This window comes from Ixodes scapularis, unplaced genomic scaffold (genome assembly GCF_016920785.2).
Source record: "Ixodes scapularis isolate PalLabHiFi unplaced genomic scaffold, ASM1692078v2 PGA_scaffold2__306_contigs__length_199485367, whole genome shotgun sequence".
In the NCBI taxonomy this organism is placed as follows: Eukaryota; Metazoa; Arthropoda; class Arachnida; order Ixodida; family Ixodidae; genus Ixodes; species Ixodes scapularis.
In genome coordinates, this window is record NW_024609857.1 from 41,481,381 (window position 1) to 41,497,452 (window position 16,072).

General features: G+C 47.9%; 1 protein-coding gene across 2 annotated transcripts in view; it reads right to left on the reverse strand.

Moving 5' to 3' along the window:
* The window catches only part of LOC8030397 (mitochondrial tRNA methylthiotransferase CDK5RAP1), a 32,618-nt gene that overhangs the window by 10,202 nt on the left and 6,344 nt on the right, over positions 1–16,072 (reverse strand). For both annotated transcript variants that reach the window (XR_006077953.1, XM_029987071.4), the window contains exons 5-8: positions 15,609–15,690; positions 13,035–13,155; positions 7,096–7,341; positions 6,029–6,182 (exon numbers count right to left, since the gene is read on the reverse strand). Coding sequence is in view for 1 of the 2 variants with exons in the window: in XM_029987071.4 (XP_029842931.3) it covers positions 6,029–6,182; positions 7,096–7,341; positions 13,035–13,155; positions 15,609–15,690 (603 nt within the window). In the remaining variant the exon portion in view is untranslated. The remainder of the gene's footprint in view (positions 1–6,028; positions 6,183–7,095; positions 7,342–13,034; positions 13,156–15,608; positions 15,691–16,072) is intronic.

Consider the following 16,072-nt stretch of genomic DNA (forward strand, 5'->3'; position numbering starts at 1 on the left):
GAAACTGACGTAGTCCAAGCCATCGTTCACATTGGGCAAAGGCAGATGTGACAGCGCATCAGCAATCTGGATCTCGCTACCCCTCCGATAAACCCACTTGTAACTGTAGGCAGCAAGTAAGAGAGACCACCTCTGCATCCTGGCTGCTGACATAGCCGGAATTTGTTTTCCATGACCTAAAAGCCCTGCCAACGGCTGCTGATCCGAATAAATGCTGAAATTTCTGCCATACAGGTACTTATGAAACTTTTTCAGTCCAAAAACAACTACTAAGGCCTCTTTTTCAATTTGGGCGTAACCCTTTTCAGTCTTGCTCAGAGTTTGTGATGCATAAGCAATCGGTTTCTCATCATTCCCAACTCTGTGAAAAAGAACAGCTCCCACTCCGTACACTGAAGCGTCACATACAAGCCCCAATTCCTTTTAGAGCGCAGCTCTTAGGGGCCCGTTTCCAGCTTGAGCGGCGTCGGCGTCGCCGTCGCCGTCGGCGTAACCGCGCGGTGCATCATGGGAAATGTCCCATAATGCACCGCGCGAGCCCCCCACCGGGGTCACGTGACCTCGTGGGGGGCACGTGACCCCCCCCGAGGTCACGTGACCCCGGTGCATCATGGGAAATGTCCCATAATGCACCGCGCGAGCCCCCCACCGGGGTCACGTGACATCGTGGGGGGCACGTGACCCCCCCGAGGTCACGTGACCCCCCGAAGTCACGTGACTCCCCTGAGGTCACGTGACCCCTGCCGATGTCGCGTGACCCCCCAATGACGTCATCGTCACTGGTGACGTCACCGGCATCCACATCGTCATCGTCATCATCACTGATGACATCACCGGAATCCACATCGTCATCGTCATCATCACTGATGACGTCACCGGCATCCACATCGTCATCGTCATCATCACTGATGACGTCACCGGCATCCGCATCGTCATCATCACTGATGACATTACCGACATCCGCATCGTCATCATCACTGATGACGTCATCAGTGACGTTACTGATGTCGTCACCGGCATCCACATCGTCATCGTCACTGATGACGTCACCGGCATCCGCATCGTCATCGTCATCATCACTGATGACGTCACCGGCATCCGCATCGTCATCGTCATCATCACTGATGACGTTACCGACATCCGCATCGTCATCGTCATCATCACTGATGACGTCACCGACATTCGCATCGTCATCGTCATCACCACTGGTGAAGTCATCAGTGACGTCACTAATGACGTCATCGGTACCCGCATCGTCATCGTCACTGATGACGTCATCAGTGACGTCAGTGATGACATCATCAGCATTGGGGGTCACGTGACCCCCAAGGTCACGTGACCCCCCCTGGTTAGTTTAACCCCCCCCCCCCCCCCAGTGCCCTTCCCTCTTCCTCCTCAAGAGCTGCGCTCTAATTCGGCGTTACAGGGAGTTGTAAGCAGCTTTCACTTTTTTTGGGTCATAGAATGTTAAGATGTTTTCATGCGTAAGCTACGCCTTACTTCTGTTGAATGCATCGTCTTCTGCCCTTGACCAACACCATTTTGTGCCTTTCTGTAATAAGTCATACAACGGCTTCAGCTCGGTTGACATGTTCAGCACAAACTTGCCATAAAAGTTAATCATGCCCAAGTAGGCGTGCAGTTCTGATTCCTTCTTAGGACATGGGGCCTCCCGTATGGCCTTGACTTTCTCTTCCGATGGTCGATCACATGTCAAAAGTAATGAACAGACGTCTGAAAAAATCATAATTTTTTTTTCTTTAGTCTGACGCCTTGTTGGCTGAACCATGCCAGCATACTTTCCACCTTTTTATAGCACTCCTCATAAGTTTCACCCGCTATTAGTACATCGTCTAGATAGCACGCAACATTTCTCAGCCCTTCCAGTACTTTGTCCATGACTGACTGAAAAGTTGCTGGAGCACTAGTGATGTCGTAAGGCAATCTCGTGAACTTAAACAAGCCAAGGTGTGTGTTCACAGTGACCAAATCTTGCGACTTCGGATGCAATTCCAGCTGCTTGTAGGCTGTAGACAGATCAAGTATGGTAGAGTACTTACAACCCCTCAGTAAAACAACCAAATCTTCCATGACCGGGAGAGGGTAGTGATCTGTCCGACAAGCTGGATTTAAGGTCACTTTGTAATCTCCACACAATTGGACCTGTTTGTTTGGTTAAGGTACCACTACCAAAGGTGTCGCCCACTCACTTTGCAACACTGATACCAATATACCTTCTGTTACTAATGATTGGATTTCCTGTTCCACAGCTTCTCTTAGTGTATAGGGCACAGGTTGCGGTTCGCAAAAGACAGGTGTGCTTTGTTTCTTCAAAACCAGTTTGACCTGTTGTCCCTTTATCAAACCCACACCTTCTCCAAAAAGTTCCGCATACTTCTCAAGGAGCCTTGCTTCCTTTTCTTTTCTTACGGTGTTTATGCATGACCAGTCTAGTCTCAGCTCTTCTAGCCAGTCTCGACCAAGCAGCGGGGTTATGTTGCCCCCTGGTGCCTTAACTACAATAAGAGGAAGTGTCTTTCTCTGTCCATTGTGCTCGACTGGTACTGACAACTTCCCAGTCACCGTGAGACAATTCCCCCCATACGTTCTAAACCCAGGCGAAAATCAGTCCACTTCCAGCTGGTTTATAGAACTGGAAATGAGGCAGTCCAGCTGGGTCCAGCTGGGTCCAGGTGGGTCCAGCTGGGTCCAGCTGGAATCCGGCTGGACTGCCTCATTTCCAGTTCCATAATCCAGCTGGAAGTGGACTGATCTTCGCCTGGGAATTTAAGGTTCCACGGCTTCTTGGGAATGTTTGCCCAATACTTCGCACACAACGCTTCTGGCACTATCGACACGGACGCTCCAGTGTCTAGTCTATCTGCATTCTTACGAGCTTGTTGGCTACTTTAACATCTACTTCATAGTTACGCCTCCCCGTTTCACACACGTACACGGTGTAAAGCTGCACATCATCAGCTCCATCATTTGCGACGTGTTTAACGGAGCCTGTTTTGAACTGACAGACTTCTGCCAGGTGTCCGACTTTTTTAAAAACATAACACTTGTACTTGCGGTACTTGTAGGGCTGTTCAGTGTGTACCCGTCCACAGCAGGAACATGAAGACGTGGTTTCTCCCATATGACCGGACGTCTGTTTGGTCGTAGAAGCTCGTGGACCCTTAGGTGACTTGTGACACGTTTCCCTTTTTTGTTGCCGAATTGCATTCACCTCGTCGTCTTCTCGTTGGCTAGACGACCCTTGATGACCTGCCATAGGCTGGGACGTGATGGCTTCTTTGCGGGCGAGCTCAATGTTTTTAGCAATGTAACACGCGGCACCAGGCGTCAACGTCATATTTTTTAACAAGTCGTACTGTGTTTTCCTGTCTTTTAATCCCGCGACGAACCTGCCGTGCAAAGCACCATCCAAGAAACTGCCAAACTCACAAGTCGACGCGAGTTTCTTCAGCTCCACTGAAAAAGTGACTACCGTCTCCTCTTTCTTTTGGTAGCAACGGTTAAACTTAAACCACTCGGCTATCACTATCGGCCTCGGAGTGTAATGGCCTTTCAGAACCGCCACCAACTCCTACCAGCTTCTCTCTTCTGGTTTGACCAGATGGAGTAAAGTCTTAAGTGTCTTGTACGAATTCTTGCCAATTGCAGTGACAAAAGCAGAGAGCCTTAGGGCTTCGCTTACCTTTGTAGCCTTTAGCTAGTGTTTGTCGATGTAAGATTCAAAATCTTCGTCGCCATCTTCCACAAATGGATCGAACCTTCCCAACCCTGCCATATTCATTCTTCCTTGCCGTGGCCCTGTGGATTCCTTCTATGATGCCCGTTGCAGTCGGGATGGACAATCCATAGCCCGTTGCCAATAATGTTGTGGCTTACACCGTGCCAGCCAAGTCAGAGATAGACAACAGTGTTCGATACTATACTGACGATCGTTATTGGTTAAATCTTGCAAAAGAAGCAAGAGCAAGTTGCCTCCCTTGTGGCAGAAACATTTTGCTTGAAAACAATTCAATTTTTGTCATCACATGGAGCAGAAGAATAACAGGATACTAAGAAGACAAAAAGCCCTGAATAAATATGTTAGAGTAGTGGTTCTCAAATGGTGGTCCACAGATCCTTTGGGGTCCCTGAAAGTCTTCTGAAAATCCCCAAACCCATCAACTGTCAAACAAGCAAAGCAACATTTATTTAATTTATGAACTGATAATGGCTGTTTTACTTGTGCGACGAGTGAGTAGGGCTGATTATTCTATGTTTCAGAGCTTTGAAGTCGATTTGCACGCATTCAGTTTCGTTTACTTACCCCTTTGTCATCGTAATCATCTAGTATCCCCCATTTTCCCCAACAGATAGGGTCCCCCATCACTTATCACGATCCAGAGTCCCCAACGCATCAGTTGTTGAGAATCAATCTGTGTGAGAGCACACGGACTTTGGCCCTTGTTCGGGCTCATTGTCCGTGGTTTGCAAAAACTGTCGCATTACGATAGTGAAGCATTTTAAGGGTATACAGAGCAATCCACTTATAACGATACAACATATAATGATGTTGTATCGTTACTAACAATCAATTTCTAGAGTTTCTAGACTAGAAATGGTCAGTTTCTAGTCCAGATACAACAATAATCGGTTATAACGATTGAATTTTTTGGGTTTTCTCATTATTGTTATAAGTGGATTGCACTGTATATGAATTGTAAATTAAATTTAAGCTTTTAGGTCAGTGGTTCTACTTAAACACTGATGTTTCTGGGACCACTTCTGGATTGACAGAGGTGGTCACATACCCCATACACCAGTTGGGAAAAGGGGGTATTGAGCAATACCAATGACAAAGAGGTAAATGAAGAGAACAAAATCAGTGCAAACCAACTTTAAAACTCTAAAACGGAGAGTAATCAACTCTACTCACTCGGCGCACATGGTTTTTTACAGCGGAGCTGTTAAGGGCTAGTTTCCCGAGGATCGTGCCCCCGCAAAGAAATGTTGACACAAAACTCTGGACAGCTACTGCCATCTATGAGTGACGGCGACGAGACAACCGGCTTGCTGGCCTCTCCCATGGATGGCGGCAACCCTTCCAGCCTCTCGCCTTCAGTCGCCTTTTTCGCCGGCATTTTTAGGACCGACCGCAGGAACCGCGACATCAGACGGCACAGAGGCTGGTTTGCACATTTGCGTTTGACCGTGCAGAGTGCTGTCGTGATCTCTCGTAACCACCTTAACGCACGGGCACGGTGGTGCTTCTGTCGGGTAGACCTGCACTCTCAACCTATGTACAACTATACCCGAAGGTTCTGGAGTATTTGCAAGGTCAAATCTATGCAGTTTGTTAGAAATAGTCACTCGTACCATTGCCAGAATTACGTTAAGCCCACAGTGCAAGAATTATGGTTAAAAAAAATTATAAAAGTATATAAGCAAGTCGGGAGTGTTCCAGGGTCACCCTGGAACACTGTGTTCAGCGGCTACAAGAGGTCTCGACACGCTCGGCAGTCAAATGCAAATGTGCGAACCAGCCTTGACACACTGGCTGCCGAGACGCAATTCGTTGCCACTTCGGGGCCACTTTCAACGTACGTGCAGGATAGGATGACCCCGCCCTGAGAAGTGGATAGGATGGTTGCAGCCCCAAGGAATGGATAGGATGGCCACCACCCCGAGGAATGTAAAGTGCTTCCTGTTTGCACAATCTACAGCTTCCAGTCTTTAGAACATAATCTACCCTCAATGCTCAATCAATATTGCGTAGATGACGTGGACATTTACTCTATAAATCCTAAATCATTGTATCTAGTTTTTGTATAGTATGGGATGTAAACCTGTAAGACCTTTAGCTCTTTCATTTATGTGCGCAGGGAAAAAGGCCCTGTCAAGTCAACATGCATTGACTTTATTTCCATAGCTCCAGCGTCTGTAACCTATACAGATGCAAAAATAAAAATGTGTCAAAAACACACCGGTCGGAGGTGTGTTTCAAGCGCTGTGGTCTTGGTGCCGCACCCACCTGGCAGGAAGGTGCGAATATGGGCCACGAGGTCGAGGTAGGCTTCCCTGGTGTAGCCCCTGCGCATGGTCTCCAGCACCCGGGAGTTTCCACTCTGAGCGGGCAGGTGGATCTGCTTGCAGATGTTGTGCCGGTCCTGGATCACCTCCAACACCTATGCAAAGGGAGGAAATGTGAGGCCTTACATGACCACCATCATGTTATTCAATACGCTAACAGCTGCATTAACTACTAGCCAACTTCAATTAATCTACAGTCGAATCTCGTTAATTCAAACCCTCCTAATTCAAACTTGTGGATAATTCAAACTAACATGCAGGTCCCATTCTATGCGTCTCTATGGGAGGAAACTCTCGGTAATTCAAACTATGCTTTATTCAAACAAATTTTCGGTCCCCTCGAGTTTGAATTAACGAGATTCGACTGTATATCTCCACTAAAATAAAACACTAAAAAGAAAAAAAAAGCAGACATTTAAAAACAAAAATTTTATTCTGCACCGTTGTGGCAAAGATGGTCGTGATGCGAAATGCATTGTGGGTTGCTTTGCGGTGATGTTGCATGTGGGAACTTGGTACGGATTTCGTGCTTCTACGGCATGAACATTGTTGTGCGCCGCACCTTCAAAAGAAAGCACTGCCAAAGTTAACCCTCCGATGGAAGTGGAACGCAAAGTTAACAACTCTCGCAGTGGCACACCCCAGCTTCGACCGTGCTGTTTTGCGTCTCCCAGCTTTCCCCGACGCAAATGCTTGTTCTCTTTCCCCTCAACTCCTGTGCACTCTCCCACCATATGTGCGAGTGTTTGCTCAACAGCTTTTAGCTTAGGCCAGCTTGGGGCACAGATTGAACGAAGGCTCCGCATCACCGTTTGACTAAGCCAGGTGTCCCATCAGGGAGGACAAGTGTTCCAGCAAAACGCTGACGCAGCACTCGTGCGACACTCTTCCGTTACAAGAGTACATCACAGGAAATGGATAGCAGCCAGACATTTTGTTTTAATGCAGAATGTGTTATATATATAACACATTCCACGTTAAAAACAAAATGTCTGGGGCTGGGCTTGCCTGATCGGGAAAGTCCTTCGGATGAGGGGACGTGAAGCGGATCCGCATTTCGGGGTCCACCTGGGAGACTCTGTCCAAGAGATCCGCAAACCTCACGCCGCCCAACTGCGTCTTGTAGACGGTGCGGAACCCGCGACTCAGGAGTCCGTCCCCCGCTGCGGGGCGTGCGATCAGCGCCTGACTTTCGGCTGACGTGTCCCTATAGCTGTTGACGTTCTGTCCAAGCAGGATCACTTCTTTGACACCCTGGAAAGACAGAAAGGCTCTTTAGCAACACACAAAAGTGGACGCATGCACAACGACGAGAACAAGATCCGACACTGTTGTTTGTCATAGGCATTTTCTAACACTATTGTTTGGTTCATTGAACTAGAACGCAGGGTATTTTTTTACCATAAATCAGACTATACATAAGATCACCATAGCTGGAACGATCGTATGTCGTGCCAGTTTCAAAACTGAGAACAGAGACATTTGAATTCATATCGTATTCACTGCCCTGAAGTCTGTAATAGTCGACAAGAAACTATCACCGATTCCAGTTTTTGCTGTTACAGTCACCAACTGATTTTTCGGACTTCGCAGGGACCGGAAAAAAACGCCTGAACAATAGAGCAGTCCGACAAATCAGGAAATTAAAAAATTTGCCTTTATTATGTCCAAGCGGGCTTAGGAAAGCAGTACAGTCTAAGCTCGTTATAACAGACCTTGATTTTTACCAAGATTTCGGTCTGTTGTAAAAGGAGTATGCTGTATGCAGATATGAAGTTGAGTCAATGGTACATAGAGGAAAACCAACCGAACTTCACAAATCGGTATGTTATATTCAAATGTCTGTTGTAACCAGGTCTGTTATAATTAGCTTAGACTGTAAACTGTGTTTTGCTTCAGCTTATGACTGTGCGCCTTGTTTCAGGTTACGCTGAGAATCGCTGCCCTCTTTTCTAGCGTTATGGTTGAATACCTTCCGCGCTTCTTAGCGACACTTCACGGCGGCCAAAGAAGAGGTGGGGCCATGAAGTCCAAGCCAGCGTAGTCCGAAAACACAATTCACTGAGACGAGATAAGGGGCACAAGTCCACAACTAAGTCCACGACCATCCCTACATTTACGGACCCCTCTACTCCCAGCTGGATGACTAGGCCACGCCTTACATTGCTGGTTCTTCTTGTCTGCTTGACACATATCTATCTTCGTCGCTCCTTCATTGTCCCTCAATTATTCTCGGGGGTGATGTTGCCCTTAATCCCGGTCCTCCATCTACGTGCGACCGTTGCTCGAAGCGTGTCCTCAACTTTCAAGCAGCCGTGTGTTGCGATATGTGCAATGCTTGATTTCATTGGAAGTGCGTACACATGACACTGACTGAGTACCGAACCCTCGGTCGCTCCTCCGATCACTGGCACTGCATCGGCTGTTTATTTGGATTCTTCATTTCTCCAATTTCTTCAGTGACACTATTGACCCTCCCTGCATCACTGCCCCTTCCTTGAAAACCGGGCTGGCACAACAAAATGTGGTCCCTTCTGGCATTACTCTATACAATCCATTCAACAAGTCCATTGCGTTTTGGTATACCAACTGCTGGAGCGTGAGAAGCAAGCTGACCGACCTCACCTTTAAGCTCGTCTCATCTGCTCTTCCGGACAACACCATCTTTCCTCTCATGGAAACGTGGTTGGATAGCAGTGTCTGCGATGCGGAACTCTCTGGCTGATCTCCCGACCATTTATCGGCGTGATTGTCGCTCCCAAGGTGGCGGCATACTTATCGCTCTGCCGTCCAGTCTCCCAGCCATTGGGCGGCTTGACCTTGAGCCCCAGGAATTAGAAGCCATCTTTCTCGAGCTTTGTCACCCAAAGGGTAGTTCACCCTTTGTCTGTGCTTGCTGTACACCCTCTACCCGTGCTGCTGCGTTAAGATCCTCTATGAATCCCACATGAAGGTGTTGGTGAAGCCCTACCATGAAGTGTTGCTGTTTGAGCACTTCAATAGTCTTATTGGCGGGTGAAGCACTGATGCACCCATCCCAACCGACACAACTGATTAAGTTTTTTTGAGCCTAGCATCCACATCGAGACTTCCCCAGATTCGCCACTCTCCCACCTACATACCTTGCTCCAGTTGTCTTGACTTTGTGTTTGTGCCCACCCGACTCAAAGCCTTTCTCGTGATGTGTACTCTGGCCTTTCTGGAAGTGACCACCTGGCTACTGAGCTTTTCAATGCCCTGGTTCTGCCCTGTAAAGGACACTCAGCCCGTTCCGCGTGCAAGCTTCATCGGACTGATCATGATCACACGGCAAGGCTAGCACATCTCGCACCGTGGTGTATGACCAGAATAGACACTGACTCAGGTCGGTAGCCAGAGGGGGGAGCCCACTTTTTGAGGCCACAACTTCCATGCATTGGAAGAAAAGGGGGGGTGGGGGAGGAAAAGGAGGCGATTTAGGTATAAAATAGCATCAGTCAAGACGCCGGGGCCCCAAGGACTTTCTCAGCAAAAGAGAGGATGAGCCTATGATTTAAGGGTTCGTCACCATTTGAAAGGCTTCTATTATCTCCCTCCTGACGTATTCACAACGAAGATTTACCAGCATCGCCTTGAGTTGGGAGCGCAGTCGCGACATTCCTGTCTTGCGTGTCTATCGAGTGCTGACTGTTGAGTGCGGAGTGCTCTACTTCTTTGCGATGCTCCCGGAGCTGGTTGTTTACGCAGCGACCCGTTTGGCTGATGTATTCAGCGCCCGCAGGACATGGGCCTGGAACATTTTACTCACTCTTGCACAAGGTGAGCCTGTTAGTATGTTTCTTGGTGCAGCAAGGCGGCGGGTCGAGTCCCTTTCTGTTTAGCATCTTGCACAGGTCTCCCAGCCTCGATTTGCATGTGAAAACTACCTCTGCGTCAAATCTGGAGGCTGTGGACGTAAACTGGTGGGCCATTGTGTACACTAAATAACTCGAACCGACGTGTTTGTAAGAAGCAAGAAAGAAAAAAAGAGGGCCTTTCGCTTGACATCCGCAAAGCCGAAAAGCTCTCTCTCCCTCCTCTCTCTCTCTCTCTCTCTCTCTCCCCCCCCCCCCCCCCCCCCCTTCTCCCACCAAAATTTCGGGCAGGCCCGTAGCCAGGGGGAGGGCCCCTAGGGCCCTCCCCTTGGCTACAGGTCTGGTGATTGCTTAGCTAATATGGAACTCTAGTGTGATTTCACACCCGCCACTCAGCAGGTGTGTACCCCATGTTTCTTCCCGACGGCGACGCTCCCGTGCTCCCTCGATTACCAAGGAGCAATTCGTGCTGCTCATCACAAGAAGGTGCTTTTCGAGTGTGCTGCCCGATTGCAGCGCACGGACTCACTCTCACGGGCCAAGGCGCTCCAGTGTTCCCTGAAGGCTGATCTGCGCGCAGCAGAGACTGCAGCATTTGACAGGACCATTGCCCTAGGGGCACGCAAAGAGGCCAAAGCTTTCTGTTCGCATATTAGCCAGCTTCAAACTACCCGACTGGAGCCATCTTTCATTTCTGACGGCAAGCTCATCACCTCATCCGTAGAAATTGCCAACATGTTGGGCCACCAGTTTGCATTGGTATTTTCACCTGCTTCCGCCTCCTCTCTATGTATGGGTCTTGATGCTAAGCCACTCTTGCTACCAAATTCTGACATCCTGCCATCTCTCTCTATCACTCCCGCAAACATAGAAGACGCCCTACACCTCATCAAACCATCAGCGTCACCTGGCCCAAATGGTATCCCTCCCATCCTGCTCAAAATGACTTGGCCCTATGTTCTGCCCTCCCTCCTTGCAGACTGCCAATTTCTTCTGAAGAACTCGGCACTCCCTTAAGGCTGGTGACAGGCCCTGGTTACTCCGGTTTTTAAGGGTAAAGGCAAGTCATGAAGCGACATATCCGGTTGTAGCCCCGTGTCCATCACTTCTTTCCTTTGTCGGATCCTCGAGCGGATTATCAACGAGCACCTAGGTACTTCACCACTTTGATAGCCTCCAGCTGCTTCAGACTTCACAGCCTGGGTTCCGGCGCTACTGTTCCTGCGAGACTGCCCTGGTTTCCATCTGCCATTACGTCAAGCGTCAACATGGTCAGTCGTTATGCCACAGATGTTGTCCAGCTGGACTATTGTACTGCTTTTGATACAATGAACCATGAGTGTCTTTTCAGGAAGCTCGATGAATGTGGGGCAGGGGGGTGATCTCCTGAACTGGATAGCTTTCTTTCTCACAGGGTGCAGTTATCAATTGGCCTTCAAGGGCTCCGTGTCCAGCGCCTTGCCTAGTTTATCAAGTGTGCCCTACGCTAAGGGTCGGTTCTCAGCCTCACTTTATTCAGTGTTTATGTTCGCGACATTAACCAGTCAAATAAGGTCCTCACCAGGCAATATGCAGATGACACCACCCTGGCCATTTGTGTTTGCTCGCCCACCGATGATGTAACTCTACAGGCCCATCTAGACAGGCTAGTGTGGTGTTCCATCATGAACTTCCATACCATCAGTTACAACAAATGTGCTGCGATGCATATTAGTTCGGCTAAGCAAATCCAGCCCCCGAACTACACGTTTGGTGGATTCCTTTTTGCCTCCTATGCCGACACTTGACATTCTGGGTGTATCTCATCTTCAGTCGTGACGTCTCAAGAATCCTAGTCAGGGTTCACAGAACCCTAGGTTTTGTGTCCCGGTTTTTGCGGCGCTTTGGACAGGATGTTCCGAAGACACTATACACTGCCCTAGTCCTTCTGCGCCTCGAATACTGCTCCTTCATCTGGGGCCCTAATCAACACAACATCAAGATCTTAGAGGGTGTTCAGAGCCGCACAACGCGGATGCTGGTTTGTCGCGATCCAACCTCAGACTGCAATGTGCGCATGCAGTTTCTCGGTCGGCATCAGCAGAGCTATTGTCGCTTGGTGGCACGAATCCGCCTCCTAGCCGTTACCACCGGGCCTCCTATGGCTGGCTCATATCTAGCCTCGGATCCACGGATTTCAGGTCGCACAGGCCTCCCATTACCCCTTCATGCTCATACTCGACAACACCAGGCTTTCTTTCCTCTTTCTATCAGCTGTGGGCACTTACCTCTCTATCTCTGGGCGCACATGCCCACCTTTGCCTCAAACCACTGATGACCTTGGTGGTTTCACCAGAAGTCTTTCGTATGCTCTTCCGCACCTATAGTCACATCATCCCTTTCATTTATAAATTTATTCCATTTTCATTTCTAATCTAAACTTCATCCTTCTTTATTTAATTGCATTTCCTAGTGTGCTCAGGAGGTTGGCTAGTAGGTGCCCTTGTGTGCAGGTTATAGACCTATCCGCTACCTGTGCACGCCTCCTGCATTCCCCCTTTTTCTTTTGTGCAAATAAAAGATTGATTGATTAATTGATAGATTGACTTCAATGGCACATGAACAAAGCAAAATGGTAACAATGATGATAATGATGCACAGCTAGAGAAAAAAAAAAGCCGTATAGCATCACCAAGCAATAGGATTTAGCAGCACTCAAGTAGTGCTGCAAAACCAAGCCAATCCATGTGCAGCCAACATAGAATCTAAAATGGCGGCTTCTCACTGGTGCTTCCAGCTCCCGACGATTTTGTCCGAAAAATCGAACATTCGGAATTCAAGTGTCCGAAACAACGGTCGTGAATATGCACTATTTCTATCGGGTAGGTCACGGTCCCCCCTTTAGGTCCGAAATATTGAACAAGTCCGAATTATCGGCATGTGAAAAACAGGTCGGTGACTGTATTGCTTTTTTCTGAGAAACTGTAATTGGAATTGAAATTGATACCATAACTGGGTGTTCCTAGCACCACTGGTACTGGTTTAAAAGACATGTTGATGCCTTAGAGGTGTTGGGTCAGCCCAGAAGGCGTGATGGTAGCTATAGTAGTAAGCTGTAAGCCAGCAAGCAAATACCTGGTCCGAAAGCGCCCGAACTTCGTCCAAGATAGAGGTGACCGGGCGGCTCCGTTCCCGGCCGCGCGTGAATGGCACGATGCAGTATGTACACATGTTGTTGCAGCCCCGCATTATGGAACTGCGCCGTGGCAGAAAACCAAATACAGTGACAAGAGATCTTACATAAGAAAGAGTATGCACATAGTAGCTCCAGATTATAAGTTCAGCTAAACAAGTACAGGGCCCTTGCACGAGACTGTGATGCAACCAGGATTGGGCAGAATACTCAAAAATGTATTTGGAAATACAAATACTGGGATACATTAAAATAGTAGCTAAAATACTGATACTGCAATACATCTGGAAAAGTGTATCGCGATACGTATCGGAAATACATTTTAAAAAGAGTCAAAAAGTATTTGGAAATACAAATACAGGGATACAATTTAGGGAGGGCGGAAATACAAATACAGAAATACTGATACTGCAATACATTTTTCACATTTGTTTGAGACGCCAACTGAGATAAAGCTTGAAGTGCAAGTTTTTGATCCCCAAATTACTTTCCCGTAGGCTTGGCACCTAGCCTTGAAGGTAGTGAATTCGGACGACGAGGAGTCTTCAATGGGCTCGAAAAAACGTCCATCAAGGAATGACCGCGGTCCCTTAGCTGACATCCTGTCTGTCTGACGAGGGATGCGAAAAGACATTGACCTCTAAATAAATTTTATGTCATTCTAAATCACATCAAAGCGTCACCATGCCCTGTCCCATTGTGCAACTGTCAACATTTATCAGATGACGTCACGGTGGGATGAACTGGTATTTTTTATCTGTACGTGTGGCCTTGAACATGAAACTTTACCACGCTGCTGTATGATAGGACAATACATACTTTCGTTGTAGGTTACCTGGTTGAAGATCATGCAGGCAGTGTCATTTGGAATTTTCGAGAATAGTAGACCACCTGAAGCATTCTGAAACACATGTCTTATCTTCTGTTACGGTTGAAAAAACAATACTGTGCATCCCTGTTGTGAAGGTCCTTCCTGCCGACCCTCCACCACCAACGCATGAATTGCAGTCCAAGTTTCGTCTTGCATACTCCGAATAGAAACCTCATGGATGGCGACCTGATATTGCCGGCACAGGTGCGAGCTGTCCGAGAAACGGCGCGCTCGAGACGAGTCGCAGGTGTATGAAGTCTGGGTCAGCACAGACAGGCCACGTCTGAGCTCCTTCCTGGGTTCGGATCACCAGAACAGCAGGTCACTTTCACGTCGGCAGAGGACGTACCCTTGAGCCGTGCAATATTACGGGCGCAGCCGCAGACGCATTCGAATATGTGTCTAACTTCACTGGGTAAGTCATCCTACTATTTCAAGCGAACTACCGCCAGGCTCGTGCTGCAACGGACTGTGACTCAGCTTTTCCGGCTGGGTGTACTGTGTACGCTAAGGCAAGAGAGACGGTTAGCAGCGAGCTTTGGATGCCAGCAAACAATGACTCAAGAAACCCCTACCTAAAAACCTGCGGCACAAGATGCTCTGACTCCACTCCTGGCACGCCACCTGGTTCGAGTCGCCGTACTACGCAACACTTCTCAGAAGAGAGAAGAGGACGCATAGAAAAATAGTTTGGAGAAACGGAAGGAACCTTGGTCAGCATGGTAACAATGCCCAAGCATCTCCCTGACCCTGGTGCCCTCACAAGTAAAAAGAAAAAAAAAAGCGTTCTGATTTGTTTTTTTTTTTTTTTTCGGGGGGGGGGGGGGGGGGGGAGGAAGTATTTCTCAAGAAATGTAACGAAATACATTTCACCCTGATTGTATTGCGATACAGAGGAACATTCAAAATGTATTTCAATACAGGAATACAGATACTGGCGGAGAAAATGTATCGCGATACAGAAATACAGATACAAAATGTATTTCTGAAATACTATCGCGATACATTTGTATCGCGATACTGCCCAACCCTGGATGCAACACTACTGGCATGGAAATCTCCCTAGAGCCTATGTAGGTGGCATTTCTCTGCTTTTGCCCGGTGTCTTTTCATGCGTGGAGGCAGTGTTTCCCAGAATGCATGACTTCACTCGTGTCCTGATTGACTAAAATGAAAAAGCATCGGCTGGTACTCTGTTTTTTTTATGTACAAGTCAACCGGCGCTCGAGAAGTTGGCTTGTCGGTGGCCAAAACTGCCCCGGCAGACGCTGCATAGCCTGCCAAGGCGGCTCCGAAGAGGGAAAAACCAAAGCAAGCCCGAGTTTACATTTCAATTACGCCCTCGATCAAACTTCCTGGGTTCTGTCATCGACGGAGCCACAAACTTGTTTCTGCTTTTGTGCCAACGCCAAGGTCGACACTAAGAAAGAATTGCTTTTGTGCAAACGAATAGAGAAAATGGCCAAAAGTGTCATCGGCAAGGCCAAAGATGGCTTACTGACATTAGATTTCATACTTTCCGAACACGCTGGACTGGAATGGATGTCAGGTGCGAGGGCCCTATACTTTGGGATAAATAGTTTACTCCGTTATACTGGAAGGGGCACTTTCAGGTGCCCTAGTGGCATGATAAGATGACACTCACACATAGGCACTCTTGGCATTTTCTGTCAGCCTGACAGGAACAACGTCTGCGTAGGTTTCGTCCAATGACAGCAAGACGTTTACTGAAAGCAGCAACGAAGTGAAAATCCTATAAGTTTGGTCGGCACGGGATGCAACTGGAGAACGTTATCTACTGGTGCACTACCACATACGTTGGAGTTAAGTTTCTTCAAAATTACTCCTGCCAGAAAGAGTTGGCCAGGAAATAGAGGCAATAATTAGTTTCGAGATTTTTAACTGGCATTATTTTTGTGATCTTCTTAAAAGATTTGCTGGCCCAAATTGGAGCAAATGTAATTTTTCCCATTGTTAATCGAAGCCAAAAACAAAGAAATACCGCTCAATCGAGGGTAAGGTGCGGTGCAGTCTAACGAATAAAGTAAAATGATGACAATAATTAAGGAGACAACCAATGCGCGCATTAGACAGGCCGATAGAGGTCGT